General features: G+C 43.8%; 1 protein-coding gene across 1 annotated transcript in view; it reads left to right on the forward strand.

Annotated features, from left to right (window-relative positions):
- Nucleotides 1-2,761, forward strand: part of FLT4 (fms related receptor tyrosine kinase 4) — a 212,944-nt gene extending 210,183 nt beyond the window's left edge. Inside the window, exon 30 of the mRNA XM_075856190.1 lies at nucleotides 1,283-2,761. Within this exon, the coding sequence (XP_075712305.1) occupies nucleotides 1,283-1,505 (223 nt within the window). The 3' untranslated portion in view covers nucleotides 1,506-2,761. The remainder of the gene's footprint in view (nucleotides 1-1,282) is intronic.
- The last annotated feature ends 14,806 nt before the right edge of the window (nucleotides 2,762-17,567 follow it).

The following is a 17,567-nucleotide window of genomic DNA, read 5'->3' on the forward strand; positions in this document are numbered from 1 at the left end:
AATTCCAAGAGCAATAACAAAGGAACGGCACAATGCAGAGAAAAGATGCCCCAGCATTGGTATTTCACTGAAATTGCCATTATTTCTAGCTATCGTCCTTTTGCTGTGTCTTGTCATTTTCTCAAAAAATAAGCAATGCCAGAGGGTCTCGTGGCTTCTCATCTCTCCCCTAACCATATACATGGCTAATCTGAACATGCATGTTAAAGAGGTTGTCCTATTAAGACAACCCCTGTCCATATGCCCATTAGGGCATATGGATATCAAACCAAACCCCCATCTAGGGCATATGGATATCTAACACCCTCCAGACCCCCCATCTATGAGCTAGAAATCTGGTGGACTTGAGCCGCTCATGTGTAACATGGACAGTCATTCATTTAATGGCCTCCTCTACCATTCCTCTATATTTTGCCTGCAAATGTCTAGCTGGTCGCGTTTTCCCCCTCAGCTGTTTGCTGGAGGTGTCCTATCATTAGAGTGAACCCCTTTTCTAGGGAGCCTTATTTATAAAATATTTGCCCACTTTAGAAACCCTTTTTGTGTGCACAGCCCTACTGGAGCAAAAATGATGTCCTACTACTGGGACTACATTGTAGAGGGTGAAACCAAATTGGGGAACCCCTACAACTATTACCTGCATACGTCCAAGTATGTTATATGAAAAGAGCCTGCCTAAAGAGGAACAACTGGGAGACAAAAGACATTTACTCCACAGGTAAACTATAAGCATGGCTCGCTTTACATTATACCTTAGAGCGGTTGCCGGTTTACCTCAGTGGCCACCCATTTTATCCCATTTCGGCATTGTCAGGGGCGAAACTTGGAGCTCCAGGGCAGAATCTGTAACAGAGCCCCCTAATTATAATGTGACATTTGTAGTATTGGTCTTCCTATTTGGGGCAGAGGGACCTTTTGGGCACCCTCTGGTTTCAGGGCCTGGGTGCCTGCATCCCCTATAGTTAATATATAGTATGCAATATAGGCATTGTTAATCAGAACACCAAAGATTACTAATTTATATAGTTGGAAGTCATCAGGGTAGCTGTGGGATAAACCTTTTTGGTGACTTGAGAAATCTTGATCCTGATAGCTCTTCACCAACAACTAAAATCAGGATGGCTCCGCATCTTTTCAGGTCATGATTATCCACATTTACTCTCTTAGATGTCAATGACTCGAATGGCATCTACAGCCTGGAATATTTTCACATTGTATTTTTTCCAGGAATATATTTTTTCTATTATGTGTTATATCGTGTCTTCATCTGTTTCCTCCACAGCAGTAAAAGTTCCCGTAGAAATAAGGAAACTACTGCACCAAGCTGCTCATCCCTCCAGATCAGAAGTCAGTCATCATATCCGTCGTATAGTGGAGGGCAGACATTTTACAACAGTGAATATGGAGAGTTGTCAGAACAATCGGAGGGGGATAGCTTCACACCCCCCGGAGGCTCTGCCAGTCCTGACCTCGTCCATGCTTCTTTCTTCTCTGATGAAAACTGAGGACCTTACAACTGGAGAAGGCCCGAAAACACCATAGAGGCCTAGTCTTTATCTTATCATACTCATAAATTATAATATCAGCCTTATACACCTAAAAGAAGGAATAAGGCCTCCTGACGGCCTCTGAGTAACCGATACTCAGGACTACTCTGCTTCAGAAGATCAGAGACTGGAGAGTTACTAAAACAAATACCAATGTGGACAATGAGAGAGACGTTATTATGTCCTATTTTCCCAGTGTTCAGAATTCAGACCTGGACACAGTATTACAGACGTCATTTAAATTCCATGAAGAAAACGCATTCACAATGTCTATATTCAGTATTTATGTATCCTAACTGCAAACTGAAATATTGGTCATTGCTTTTGTCACAAAAACAATAATAGAATTCTGTTGTATATCTTACATAAAGCTGCATTTGGAAGCTGCATATTGTTATGTTGACTGTAATGGGCAAAATAGTAGGAACATATCTATCGAGGTAGTTCTATTAAAAGGATGACTGGTAGACCCCAATGTAATATTTTATTAAATACTATGAATTGTATGAGAGGAATGAGTGAACCCAATTAATGGATATGGGCTACAACGGTTTCCCTTCTTTCCCCATCTAAAAGTGAATGTCTACCTTTTAACGTCATGTCTTTTTTTAGGTGAAAAAATGATGTGTTTAATTTCTTAATATATGATTATAGTGTTTCAGAGCTCAGTAGTTCTTATACAGAGCTTCAAATCCCCTGCATAAACATAAAGGTAAAGATAAAATTCTGTCTGCCTGCAGTCACCACTGGGGGGAGCTTACTGTATACTGGTTATACAGTAATCTCTTGGGCTCCCCTAGTGGTGGCTGCAGGTATCTAGAATTGATAATTTAGCTCTATGTCTAGGAAGGGCATTTGTAGCTCTGAATCAGAAAAATGAAGCTCTGATAGCTATAATGATGAATTATAAAATTAATCAGGACATTATTTTGGACCTATTTATATTGACACAAACCAAAATGGTTTTCAAGTATGGACATTCACTTTAATCTTAGAACCCACTGGCCATTCAGCGCAAAAAGTTAATCCCATATACTTTTCTCTAATACAGTATTGTTCTCTGAATTATTTTATTCCCTTTCTTTCTTACTCCACGCAAAATTGATATTGCCTATATAAAATTATATCAACTTTGTTTGAAAAAAAGGTTGCGAATCATTAAACTTCCATGGCAACACCCGTAACCTTAGACACTTAGGGTATGTGCACACACACTAATTACGTCCGTAATTGACGGACGTATTTCGGCCGCAAGTCCCGGACCGAACACAGTGCAGGGAGCCGGGCTCCTAGCATCATACTTATGTACGATGCTAGGAGTCCCTGCCTCGCTGCAGGACAACTGTCCCGTACTGTAATCATGTTTTCAGTACGTGACAGTTGTCCTGCAGCGAGGCAGGGACTCCTTGCATCGTACATAAGTATGATGCTTGGAGCCCGGCTCCCTGCAGTGTGTTCGGTCCGGTACTTGCGGCCGAAATACGTCCGTATATTACGGACGTAATTAGTGTGTGTGCACATACCCTTACAGTGACCATCTATTCATATCCCATTGTCACACGATTTCAGACACCAGACCTACTAGTTATCAGTTCAGTACTAGTTTATTAGTGTCATTTCAGTACTCACAATGATTATAATTTGCCAGTCAGCCAATATTGTAAAACAATTTCCATTTCTTATTATATTTAAAATTTATATTGCAGGATTCTCTTATATGACAATATGATGTTAGAGCCCGTTCACATCAGCGTTGCCCTTCTGTTGAGGGGTTCCGTCTGAGATTTCCGTCGGGTTAACCCCTCAACGGAAAGGCAAACGAAACCCTTAGCTTCCATTTGCATCACCATTGATCTCAATGGTGACAGAAACGTTGCCACCGTTTGTCATCGTTGTGAACGTGTTCCGTTGTTTTGACGGAATCAATAGCGCAGTCGACTACGCTACGTCAAAACAACGGAACCCTTTCACAACGGTGACAAACAGAAACCATTAGCAAAGTTTCCGTCACCATTGAGATCAATGGTGATGCAAACGGAAGCTAAGGTTTCCATTTTCCTTTCCGTTGAGGGGTTAACCCGACGGAAACCTCAACGGAAGGGCAACGCTGATGTGAACAGGCCCTTATAAGTGAAGTCAGTCCCATTAGCCACGGGCTGGAGCAATCCCATAATATAGCAAGATAATGTCCGGTAAATCCATAAGTAAGCTATAGAGAGTAGTTTATTGATGTCTTTAGGGTATGTGCACACGATGAGAGGCTTTTACGTCTGAAAAGACAGACTGATTTCAGGAGAAAACAGCTGCGTCGTTTCAGACGTAAAAGCTCCTCCTATTATGTGAGGCGTCTTTGAAGCTCGTAATCTTGAGCTGCTCTTCATTGAGTTCAATGAAGAACGGCTCAAATTACGTTGCAAAGAAGTGTCCTGCACTTCTTTGCCGAGGCAGTCAATTTACGCGTCGTCGTTTGACAGCTGTCAAACGACGACGCGTAAATGACAGGTCGTCTGCACAGTACGTCGGCAAACCTATTCAAATGAATGGGCAGATGTTTGCCGACGTATTGTAGCCCTATTTTCAGACGTAAAACGAGGCATAATACGCCTCGTTTACGTCTGAAAATAGGTCGTGTGAACCCAGCCTTAGTCTGCTAATGACATATAGACTATAGTAAATTACATTTTCCAACATTCTACATGATTTGATGCATTTTCCTAATATATCTGATAGGCTTATGTTGCTAAGATTCTTTAGTACAGAGCACCATTGCCCTTTCTTTGCTGCCTGCTGTCACCACTAGGGGGCTGCTCTGTGTACAATTGTATAGGTCTCATTATGACCTGTATATAGAGGCCGCAGATAGAGAGAGCCCCTAGTAGTGGCAACAGGCAGTCAAGATTTTTCAAAGTATGTGTCTGTACCAATAAAATGGAGCACCATAGTCTTATCAAGTATATTAGGAAAACCCTGTGAGTTATATAGCCTCATGGCTCCCTAAAAACAAATGTAATGCTAGGTAAGTTAAGTCATTTCCCAGTCTGCAAAATGTTGGGTGGAGGGTATAATAAAGCAGGGGAACAGGTAATTATTTTTATCATTTTTTATTTTTTTTTCTTAAAAGAGGTTCAAAAGGGATGTCAGAGGTAAAAGTTTAAAACTTTTGTCATTTTTGTAAAATTAAATGAAACAATTTAGTTACCATAAAAGTATAAGCTGTTGGTTCAGAACGTGACTTACAAAACAGATTATAGCACAGCACTGCCATGTTTTTGTTTATAAGAGAGGTACTTAATATGTAAGGCGAAATAAAAAAAAGAAATATCCCCAGGGGTACAGATAAAAAAAAAAAAAAGGAAGTAATTAATGAACTTTAAGTCTCAACAACCTGTGATTTGTGAAGAAGAAATAAGAATTTTCAAGCAATCATTTGACTCCACCTTTAGATCACTATGCTGCATTGCGATGGCTGCTTGAAAAACAAAGCCGCAGTTCACTATTTGTACAGTAGGGGGTGATTATTATTTCAAAAATAAATCCCATAAAACTAGTGCAATGGAAAAGTTGAGTAGTTACCAATAGCAACCGATCAACTTAACGCTCTCATTTGATTGATGGCTATTCCTCTGCTTTTTCTTTGTTGTACCTTTATGACTGGAGTTTATGTTACGGAGATGCCTGCAGTTAAAAAAGTTAATTCTAGTCCTACATAATAGGTGGCACAGCCGGCTCCACATCTACTGCCCAAATGTACTCAAGACAGGAACTAGCCTTAGGAGACCTTGAGTGTTGAACTACACGTCTGTGTAATAGCAATGTCTATAGCTTTCCACGTGTTGGACTACAACTTCCAGCATGCTCTCCTGCCTGTATGCCTGTACCCATGTGCAACATCTGAGCCCTTCCCAATTGAAAATCACATGACAAAGACTTTTTTTTTCTATGTACCATGCAAAATGAATGCTGAAAATTGTTCTGTTTTGATATGATATAATATATATATCTTTATATATAAATATATATTAGTATACAAACTAGTCTTCTGTTTTCATACTGTATTTATTCTAACTATCTTAATATTCTAATTAAAGGGGTTGTCTGCTTTTTGTTATAAGAGACATTTGCCAAAAAACCGATCACATGGTTTTTCACTGCACAGGGTTTTGAAGAGGTGTAACGTGTGGGGGTACCCGTTAGCAAGTGTCGAAATCCTTTCAGCGCCACCACAGGGGAAATTGAGTATTACATAGTAAATGGGCTGGGTCCTCCAGAACAATAATTGCTCTGGCTAAAAGATGATGCTCCTCAGTTATAGACCCCCCCCCCCCCCCCCTAATAAATGTAGAATTAAATAATCGGACATCTGAATATAGGTTTTCTAAGCCAGACAACATCTCGAACTTGTGATTCAGAGGTGAGGGCCTATGTGTAATATTACTGCCCCGTATTGTAGTTAGAGGGGTTTTCCGAGTTCATCAAAAATGTGGCCAAGGAGGGGCTTGCAATAAAACAAAAAAAGAGCCATTACTCACCCGACAAATCCCCGCAGTGTTTCAACGCAGCCACCTCGGTCCTCCCCGCCACTCTTTGGTGACATGGCTGCAGCGATAACGTGCCCCTATACCCACCCGTATATACTGAATGGTATCCGCAAATATGGTCTGTAATGCATCCGTATTTGATCTGTATATACGGATCCATAGAAATAAAAAAAGATGGAGTCTGCAAATGATGGCACCAACATGTTGCATAGCAACACTTCCGTAAATACGGACGCTTTATGGATGCACCTCCGTAGCCGTCCGTATTTACGTAAGCGCCCATAGGCTTCTATGGGAGAGTCCGTGCCGTAATTAAGGACAAGAATAGGACAGGTTCTATAATTTCTTCAGCACGGACACTCGTCTGTAAAAATACGGAAAGGTGTCTGTGGCCAATAGAAATGAATGGGTCCTTTATTATGGATGAAAAATACGGTCGTGTGCATGGGGCCATAGAGGGCACGTTGTTGCCCAGGTCCATAACTGCCCACTCACTAGCTACAGAGGTTTAGAGTGAACATTTGTGCTTAGCGGATTTGGCATATTGAGCCAACAATCCTGTGCCCTATTCATTTATATATGTGTAGACTAGAGATATAGATTTTTGTACAATATTTATACCATCTTCCATAACCGTTTCTAACTTCATGTGTGGAGTCTCCCTGCCCTGCGCTCCCCCAGGCCCCTATATGAACAATTATCTGTGACCACAATAGTTAGGTCTGGTAGGAGACTAGTCCTCCGGGTCACTGGGACAGGGAGCTAAGTAACTGGATTGACAGATGTAGACAGGAGGGCATCAATTGGAACACGAGCGGGCAGAAAAATGACCGCAATCATGTTACATGGCATGTGGTATCTGGTACATAAATTACTAATTGTTTTGTCACTGAACTTAGGCTTCAAACCATAATATATACATTTTTCTGCAGATGAAGTAGACTTTGGTGCATACCATAGTTTATGATACAAGATGGAGTTTCCCTTTATTGGAGCTGAATACGCAGATCTGCATTTAACTGTATTGTTAGGCTTGTCTATCTTGGCTTAAACCTCATTTATTGTTACCATCAATCCGGTAGATCTCAGGTTGTTACAGTCGATGCCAACTAACAGAGTGCTCTTATATTACAATAGTCTTACTAATTGAGGAGCGGTCCCCAGTGCCCCATGTTATGCGCTCACTTATTTAAAGTAAAGTGCTGGGAAGGTGTATGCTGAGAATGCACAAAGCTGCTCACAGCAATGAAAAAGTCAAGAATAATTCCAAATATGAACATTCAGTTTATCAAAACCAAATAAATGGGGCACACATATCATAGACAGATCATACGGCTGCTATGGGACCCCTGAACACAGGGGGGCCAGTAGTAGTTGTTGCTAGCCCCTTTGCAGGACTCCCATCTCCCGAGGAACTGCATTGTGAGCAAACAAGGGGTACGGAGACAAATACCAGACCCTTCTGTCTTTCTATGTACCCCACCACTGCGGAGTTCCCCCACCTTTCTCACTATGAAGTAGCCATTGTTGGATGAGGCTATATGTTTCGCTTTTTTGGTAAAGAGCGACAATTACAAGATATCTACACTGAATAGAAAATAGTTGCCAGTAAATATACATTGAACTGTTCATCTTACTGGGAATATTTACTCCACTAGATGGCAGTATAACATAAAGTAAATTTAATTGAAAAACAAGTCTCTTTCCTTTTTAATTTTCTATTCTTGGACCCATATGCAGATATATATATATTTAATAAGTGTGATCATTCCGTCCACATGTGAGTTTAACCGCCATATAAATGTTTAGGGGACTTCTGATGAGCTGCCTTTTTACGGCAGCGCTTCATAAGAAGATTGTAGCACTATGCCCTGTACAATCTAGATGCCCAGGCTTTTGCTAACAACCTTGGGCATCAGGGCACTGATTAAAGACCATTAACGTTGGTCTCCGATCGTTTAACCCCTTAGATGCCATGGTCAATAGTGACTGCGGCATCTATGGTGTTTGATAGAGTGAAGCGGCTCCCTCTGTCAGCCCATCAGCGCCCTGCGACATTATTGCGGGAGTTCCATGCTTTACTATGGTAGCCAGGGGCCCCAGGTCTGCCATAAGCATCTGCCTATTAGGCCCTGCCAGAGTAGCACTGACAGGCAATAAATATTATGTATTTTAATGCATTATACAAGCGATCAAACTGTCGCTGTTGCAAGTTCCCAAGGACAGTAAAAAAAGGACAATTAAAAAAAAAGTTTCCCAAAAAAAAGCCCCCCGCCCCCCTCCAAAAAAATTATTACATTTTTTCGGTATAGTTCAACATAAAGAAAATTGCATATATGGTATTGTTGCAATTGTAACGACCCATAGAATAAAGTTAACTTGTTATTTTTATTGTGTGCTAAATACAAACAACAGTGGCAGAATTGCGGCTTTTTTGCTTTTCCCTCAAAAAGAAAATTAAAAATCAATCAATAAATTGTATGTACCCCAAAATTGTACCAATAAAAACGTAAATCTGTCCCGCAAAAAAACAAGCCCTCATACGGTTACGTTGACAGAAAAATAAAAAAAGTTAAGGCTCTCACAATGCAGAGACACAAAAATGACTTTTTTTTTTCTAATAAACATGGTTTTATTGTGCAAAAGTACTAAAGCATAAAAAAAACTGGGCTTATTCAGGGGGGAAAAAACGATAGTGAAATTGCTGTTTTTGGGTTTTGTATTCCCCCTGAAAAAAATGTAAAGAGTTGAATTATATGTAGCCCAAAATGGTGCCATTTAAACATACAATTTGTCCAGCAAAAAACCTAGTAAAAAAAAACAACCTAATAACAGTTACAGCCTGTGAAATATAAAAAAGTTATGGCTCTTGAGATGTGACAAGGTAAAAACCAAAAATACTGCTTGGTCCTTAAGGTTCAAAACATGTGCGCCATTAAGGGGTTAAAACCTGGAGCAAAGGGAGCCAAACCTTTGCAACCTAAGGCCCTATGCACATGACCGTGTTTGGTCCGTGATATATACGGTCCGCATGTTGGCTGCATTCCCCGGACCGAACACACTGCAGGGAGCCGGGCTCGTAGTGTCATAGTTATGTACGGCGCTAGGAGTCCCTGCCTCGCTGCAGGACAACTGTCCCGTACTGTAATCATGTTTTCAGCACGGGACGACAGTTCCGCAGCGAGTTCCATGTGCTATTTGTTTTAACAACGGAAAGAGCACAGACCCATATATATATATATATATAATTGGGGCTATTCACACCTCTGTGTTTTTTTTCACAGAGCACGTGTCCTTTGTGAGAAATTCACAGCATGCTCTATTCTGGTCTGCTATCTGTTTTTTAAGGAACTATTTGCTAAAGAAATGCAATAATAGGTGAAACCAGAAAATGCTTCCAGAGGACGAAACACGGACAAGAAAAACGAACGACACATGGAAACCCCATGGACGCAACACGGATGTTCATATGTATGAAAAACGTTCGCAAATTGGACACACTCATGTGAATAGAGAGTAGTTTGTGCTGCTTCTATGTTTTTAGCTGACAGAGGATTGGCTAGGGTGTATCTCCCTATCGGCTATGAGAAATATTAACGGGCAGCATGAAATAGTGACAGGTGTCCTCACTACATTGCACTATTGCAGCGTTTCAGAAAAATCCATTGTTTTAATAAGTGCCGGGCCCAAGAAAAAGTGTCCGATGGACGGCTCCCCTACAGCTTCTCCCCACCCTGCCCAACTTGTTTGACATTTCTCTCTCTATACACAAATAGGGAGAGACCAGTCAGTCAACCTGACAGGTGGTTAGGGCAGCATGAAGCTGCTGACAGGTGCCCTTTAAGGCCCAGGCACACGACAGTGCCCGTAATCACGGTCCATGATTACGGGTATGGCAGTCCGCGGACAGTCAGCCACATTTGCAGACCATGCTCCCATTATCAAGTATGGGAGCACAGTCCTTAAATAAAATAAATAGGACATGTTCTATTTTTTACGGGAAGGTTTCTACTGGATGGACATCTTCCCGTCGTCCAAAGAAATTAATGGGTCCGTAATTACAGACAAAATCTATGGTCGTGTGCATGGGGCCTAAAGGGTTATTTCTCAGAAGAAGACAGAAGCTTTCTGTAGCTATATAGAGTATCAATATAAATCTATTGCTCCAAAATAATGAGATTACAAGAGCAAAGAGGGACAGAAGGATGTGGGTCAACAGTAAGGGTATGTTCACACACAAACACAAAATATGTCTGAAATTACGGAGCTGTTTTCAGGTGAAAAAGCTACTGATTTTCAGATGTTTTTGCATGTACTCGCGTTTTTCGCGGCGTCCATTACGGATGTAATTGGAGCAGTTTTTCATTGGAGTCAATGAAAAACAGCTCCAAAAACGTCCCAAGAAGTGACATGCACTTCTATGACGCGGGCGTATTTTTAAGCGCCGTCTTTTGACAGCGACATGTAAAATTACACCTCGTCTGAACAGAACATCCTAAAACCCATTGCAAGCAATGGCCAGATGTTTGCAGACGCAATGGAGCCGTCTTTTCAGGCGTAATTCGAGGCGTAAAACGCCCGAATTACGTCTGAAAATAGGCCGTGTGAACATACCCTAAGGAATATTCTGCCATCACATTTTGCTGCATGTTTTATCAGCAGTCGCCAATAAAAACAGTTTTTGTACTGGGCCTTAGGAGCTTCAAGCTACAGGTCTACTACGCTGTAATCTCCTTTATACAACAATTATTCAGGGTTAATTTCCTGCTGTCCTCTATTGAATAATCCATGATAAATGCCATGTTTTTCCCTGTCGTAATCATATTACATTATGACCACTTAGCGGCCTATCATTCTAGAACATAGCAATATAATCATCACATCCAGTGCAGAACAGTCACTAACTGAAACTCGCTACAGTATTCTTCTTTTTTTTTCTTTTACAAGTTAAATGGCACATTGGATTGTGATGTAAACCAACCAACTTCCAACCGGCGATTCCAAATACAGAGCGAGTACCTTTACACCTGTGAACAAAAATACACTCCTCAACATTGAAATTGCAACAACAAAAGGAAAAGTTTTAGAATTCTGGAAATCACGGGATCGATAGACAAGTCATTTTACGGTCCGCAATTGCGGATTCACCAATACTGGTGAATCGTTGTGGATCCGTTAGCCGGGAAGACACTTTGATGTACAACATGGGTTTTTTGCAGACCGATGGACCGCTACGGATCCGTGGATTTGTGTGTGCACGACGCCTTAATGTTATGCAAATGATAAAAGATGGAAACAAAATATTCCAAACATCTTGATATATTCAGTATCGAGTATGAACGCCACGCGCAGAAATACACGTGCCTACACTAATGCTATCAATTAGATTATTAATGGTTGTCTGAGGGATGTTATGCCACGATGAATGCACTCGGGTACGCAAATCATCAAGATTGGCTGCTGTTAGCTCCCTTTGCAATTTCCGACCAATGATGTCCCTGATGTGCTCGATGGGAGACAAGTCCAGAGACGGTGCCGGCCATAGTAGCACATTTAGGCCACGCAGGCTGCTCATAGTAGCACGAGCAACATGCGGCCTGGCATTGCCTTGTTAAAAAACAGCTTCTGGGACACTATGGAGAAATGGCCTTACCACTAGTTTCATGACCAAATCAATGTAACGCCGAGCTGTTAGTGTACCTGAAATGAAGACGAGAGGGGTCCAGCTACCGAGACAAAAGCAGGGCTAATCGCTGAAGAGGCTGGACCTCCATTCTAGCCTCTATTGCCGTCTTGCTGTGCATCATGGTAGCCTTTCAGAGCGGTGGCGTGTGGTCAATGGAACACCTGTAGCTGGACGTCTCGTGAAGTGTCGTGCAAACGCCTGACCATGGGATTCCATAGCTCGTCCAGTCTGTATGTTGATATCCTATCCCTGTTACTGTGGCCCAACCCCTTTATTATCCCAACTCAACTCACCCCTTCCAGTAAACACTCCGAGACATTGGGTTTGGATAAAATTGGCCACAGCAGCCAGTTTATTAATAAACATACCTACCTAAATCAACCATTATTTTCCTCAATAAAAACACAATGAGAAAGGGGAGTCGTTGGAGCTACAAAACTCTGGTGCCAAACTGCCCACCATATATATGTTTAACCCCTAGCTGTTTCCCCACAGGCTCAGGAGCACCCTTATAACCGCAGTTGGCTTGCCATGAGTGTAAACCACTCCCCGGGACACGACCCAGCAGTAGCCCAAAATAAACCAGACTACTGACTAATTGTATAATTTGGGAGGGACCATACCCACGATGAATTCCCCTACACCAATTTACCACCAACTCCAAGGACCCCCCGATCCGCACAGCCACCGTAACTCCATCTTCTACAAACCACCACCAGCCATGTACCTGTGAAAAGAGAAAAGAAAGAGCAAAACAGAACCATACTGAGAAAATGCAGCATAAAACAAAACAGGGAGGGAGGGCGGGACAAATCCTGTGCTGACTGCCCGTTACTGGCCCTCAGCCCCCCTTGCTCATCCCTATATTGCCACTAACCTCGCCCCTTGAAGCCACCCCTACTCTTTGTTCTAACTCCTCTACTACTCATATTTTAAATGTTAACCCCTTACCTTCCTGTCCCCCTGGTCATGCTGGCCTACCCCTATGGCCTGCAGCCTGTGTCCGGCCCTTACTTTCTGATGGTTTGTGTCGACACTGGTTGCCATGCTAGGCTTGGGATTTGCCGTCGAATTTCACTTGCAATACAGAATTAATTACTATTAGGGTATGTTCACACAACTTATTTTTGGCCGTTTTTCGGGCCATAAACGGCCTGAAAAACGGCTGAAAGATCGGAAGCAGAACGCCTACAAACATCTGCCCATTGATTTCAATGGGAAATACGGCATTCTGATCCGACGGGCCGTTTTTTACACGCCCGTTTTGAAAAACAGCCGCGTAAAAAAATGGCCACGAAAAAGAAGTTCATGTCACTTCTTGAGCCGTTTTTCATTGACTCTATAGAAAAACAGCTCCAAAAACGGCCGTAAAAAACGCAGCGAAAAACGCTAGTTGCTAAAAAAAACGGCTGAAAATCAGGAGCTGTTTTCCCTTGAAAACAGCTCCGTATTTTCAGATGTTTTTGAGTTTGTGTGTGCACATACCCTTATACTGTGTGGGAGCAACTATGGCGGCATTGTACTGTGTGGAGGCCACGGTGGGGGCAATATATTGTGTGGGGGCACGATGGAGAATTATACTGTGGGGGGTGCCCTATGGGAACATGATACTTTGAGGTATGAACTGGGCGTGTATGGGTGGGAATTGAGCAGGGTGTGGCTTAAAGGGAAAAAATTTGCAGCTGTTCTTTTTTTACAATACATGAAAGTTAAGAGGTAAGGCTTTACCATGCGCATGGACATTAAGGGTATGTTCACACGCAAACTCAAAAACGTCTGAAAACAAGGAGCTGTTTTCAGGGGAAAACAGCTCCTGATTTTCAGACGTTTTTTAAGCCACTCGCTATTTTCACAGCGTTTTTATGGCCATTTTTGGAGTTGTTTTCTATAGTCAATGAAAAACGGCTCCAAAAACGTCCCAAGAAGTGACCTGCACTTCTTTTTCGGGGCCGTTTTTTTACGCGCCGTTTTTCAAAACGTCCGCGTAAAAAAACGGGCTGTTGGATCAGAATGCCGTTTTTCCCATTGCAATCAATGTGCAGATGTTTGGAGGCGTTCTGCTTCCAATTTTTCTGATGTTTTTCAGCCGTTTACGGGCCGAAAATAGCCCATGTGAACATACGCTTAGGCCTCATACATACGACCATATTATGGCTCTGTAAGGGCTTATCCACACGTAGTGGAATTGCGGACGGGAAATACACAGAAGAATACAGTAGCAGCAGCGTGGGTGAGAGTTAACAAATCTCATCCACACGCTGCGTAAGACTTCCGACCCGAAATTGACCTGCGGTGCGTATTTTTCGTACCGCAGTATGTCCATTCCTGCTGCGGAAAGTGGACTGAATTGCTGCGTTTTTCACTGGAGATGTCACCCTCTCCCTGCATTGAGAAGAACCCAGCAAAATCTGCACCGTTTTCTGCCGAAAAAAAACCTCAGGAAATGGTGCGGTTTTTCCACAGCGGAATGTCTGCTACTTTAAACGGATTTTCTGCAGCAATTCCGTTACGTGTGGACAAGCCCTAACAGTTTCAAGTGGTACAAAACAGTAATAAGGTGCTAATGTTATCCTATGGAAGTTTCCATACCTCCGTGTCATGCCATATATTTGTAAGGAGGTGTTGTTGTGCACACTATGTGTGCTTCATCAGATGTCGTATGAGTGCCAAATTTCCACCACAGACATGGAAGGAGACTAAACAGAAGTGTATCTTGAAGCTGCTGGGCCCGAATGCCAAATCTGTAAGGGTATGTGCACACACACTAATTACGTCCGTAATTGACGGACGTATTTCAGCCGCAAGTACCGGACCGAACACAGTGCAGGGAGCCGGGCTCCTAGCATCGTAGTTATGTACGATGCTAGGAGTCCCTGCCTCTCTGCAGGACAACTGTCCCATACTGTAATCATGTTTACAGTACGGGACAGTTGTCCTGCAGCGAGGCAGGGACTCCTAGCATCGTACATAAGTATGATGCTAGGAGCCCGGCTCCCTGCACTGTGTTCGGTCCGGTACTTGTGGCCGAAATACGTCCGTCAATTACGGACGTAATTAGTGTGTGTGCACATACCCTTAATGAACCTTCCCTTACCCATCCTATCCCTCCACCCCCACCTTTAGGAAAGACATGTGACACCGAGGTTGGATGTGAAATGGCCACAGCAGCCGTTTATTAATTTCACAGTTTTATAAAAACAATTTAAATCCGAAACATTCGGATAACTAGTTAGGAATCCACCAGAGAATTCCTCCTAATAATTCACATGACCCAACATGGGTCAGAATCGTAAATAACAATTTTAACGTTAACATTAACCCGAGCAGAGGAAGTCCTTGAAGCCCTTTCAGATATTCCTTTTTTAAGAACACACCGAGTTAGCCATCTGCAAACCACCAATTACCTCCAGCCGTAAACCAGCACCGTTCACCTCTGCAGATGGCTCCAACCACTAGAAGTCCACTTCAAAGGGATAACACCCGATGAAGCCCTCAAGTGATATACCGACCACTAGAAGTCCACTTCAAAGGGATAACACCCGATGAAGCCTTCAAGTGATATACCTTCCACCAGAAGACCACTTCAAAGGGATAACACCCGATGAAGTCTTCAACCATGTACCTTTTTTGGGGGACGCATACCCCCCGATGCGACCCCCCCACCATTTTGTACTGACTGGCCTCAAGGACTCCCCCCGCCACAGCGAAACAGGCCTTGACCACCTTAAGCCTGTGAGTTCTGCCACACCACCACTGCCTTTTCTATTCCTTCTGCTATCGCCAAGCTCTAAAGATCAATGCCAACCTCGGTCAGATGAACCCCATCACTCCTCCAGAAGTTCCCCACTCCTGACTCCAAATCCCTGTGCCGCATCGCAAATGCCCCCGTTTTTTGCTACAAAACGGGACACCGCCCGATTAACTTTAATGCGAGCCTTATTGACTCTCTCCACTGACCTAGCCAACCGCCAATGTTTCCTCGGGACTATGTCCGACCACACTATCACCAACTTGGGATAAGAAACCCACAAACACAACATATCGTGTTTGATGTCCCGCACCAACTCACGAAAGGGGCGGACTCCTAAATCATTCCCACCCACATGCAACACTAAGACCTCCGGAACCCTATCAAGCCGGGCATATGTCTGGAATTCCGCCAACACCCTGCTCCATGACATACCTCTAAATCCCAGCCAATGCACAACCGCATCCTGTCGCGGAATGCGCAACTGGCGACCGTCCGGGCGGACGTCCGCCCTCAAAGCCCCCCAGTGCACGTAAGAATGACCCAGCAACCACACCAAACACGGAGGCGAATCTGAAACGGAAAAAACAATTAGACACCACCATATAAAACATTTCTTAAGCGTTAACAACAAACCTCATAACAAATGGGGGCGGACATAGGACTTAAATCTGTTGGACTCCCAACGACCAATGCGCCGCACACCTTCATCATCCAACCCCCAGCGCCCCGCTTCAGTTGCTGCGCCAATCCTGAAGGAATGAGATGAATATGAGCCCGCTGCGACACCAACCGCCGTCAGACATTTTTTAAATACAGCTCCAAACTGAAACCTGGACAAAAACGACCCGTCCACATGACGTAACAAAGGCAAATCTGGAGACCCCGCTCACGGCTTAAAACCCTGCATGCACTCTACTGGGCACATAACCGACCCCGGGAGGGCGAACAAAACTATCAGCTTACCCTTCCCTAATTGGTCAGTTTTTGACCGACGCAACCATACCTCCAGCCGATCTGCGAATAAGCTCACTTCCCCAGATCTCAGCCCCCCTGCCTGTTTGGTACTTGGCGACATCAACTCACCTATTCTAAATGCCCCAAAGAACGCTAACGAAAAAGCTAACCGAAACAAATCCATTTAGTCTGAAGAACGACAGACCGATGCTAATGAACCGCCCAACGAGCTAAGCAAAGCAAACGACACAGGCCTTCTACTATCCGCCTCCACTCTACCTCGGCGCAACCCCTTCAAAGCCTGTAACACCAGAAATTCCTTAGATACATCCTGAAAGCCTCGCAACTTAAAACCAAACGCCACCGCAGATATGAACCGGTTCACCTTTGCCACTGAAAACCCCGCCTCCCAGGCGTCCCCTAACCAGTACAAAAGTGCCACCAACCTGTCTCTATCCGTATTGACGTCACCCAATTCTCTTACCCACTCCTCCCACTGCCTCCAACAAGCAGAATAAGCACTCCACATCGTGCGCGCCAAAGACCTTTGTACCAGTTGTTCTACGGGACCGAGACCAGATCCCAAAGATGTTCCGGACAAGCCAAACCGAGACGTTCCGCTCCCGGTGCCAATTGCCAAAACCGGTCCCACTGCGAGCGAGAAAGAGCATCAGTGATACAATTCCGTACTCCCGGCACATGCACCGCCACCACCCACGCGTTCAACGACAAACACACCAACACTAAATGTCGCAACAATTGAACTACCGGAGGAGAGGACGCCGTGATGTTATTAATGGCCAGCACCACCCCCATGTTGTCGCAGTAAAAACGAACCTTCTTATCCCTGAGCCTGTCCCCCCAAATGGTCGCCGCCACCACGATGGGGAACAGCTCGAGCAGGGCCAGATTCCGCGTGAGTCCACTGGACACCCAACTAGCCGGCCATTGACCTGCGCACCACGGACCTCCCCCGTAAGCTCCAAAACCTCCCGCCCCAGCCGCATCCGTAAAAATATTCAAATCACTCGTATCCTGCGCTGGGGCCATCCACAGCGAGCGACCATTTTACTGGCCCAAGAAGTCATCCC

The sequence above is a fragment of the Rhinoderma darwinii genome, chromosome 3 (assembly GCF_050947455.1).
Source record: "Rhinoderma darwinii isolate aRhiDar2 chromosome 3, aRhiDar2.hap1, whole genome shotgun sequence".
NCBI lineage: Eukaryota > Metazoa > Chordata > Amphibia > Anura > Rhinodermatidae > Rhinoderma > Rhinoderma darwinii.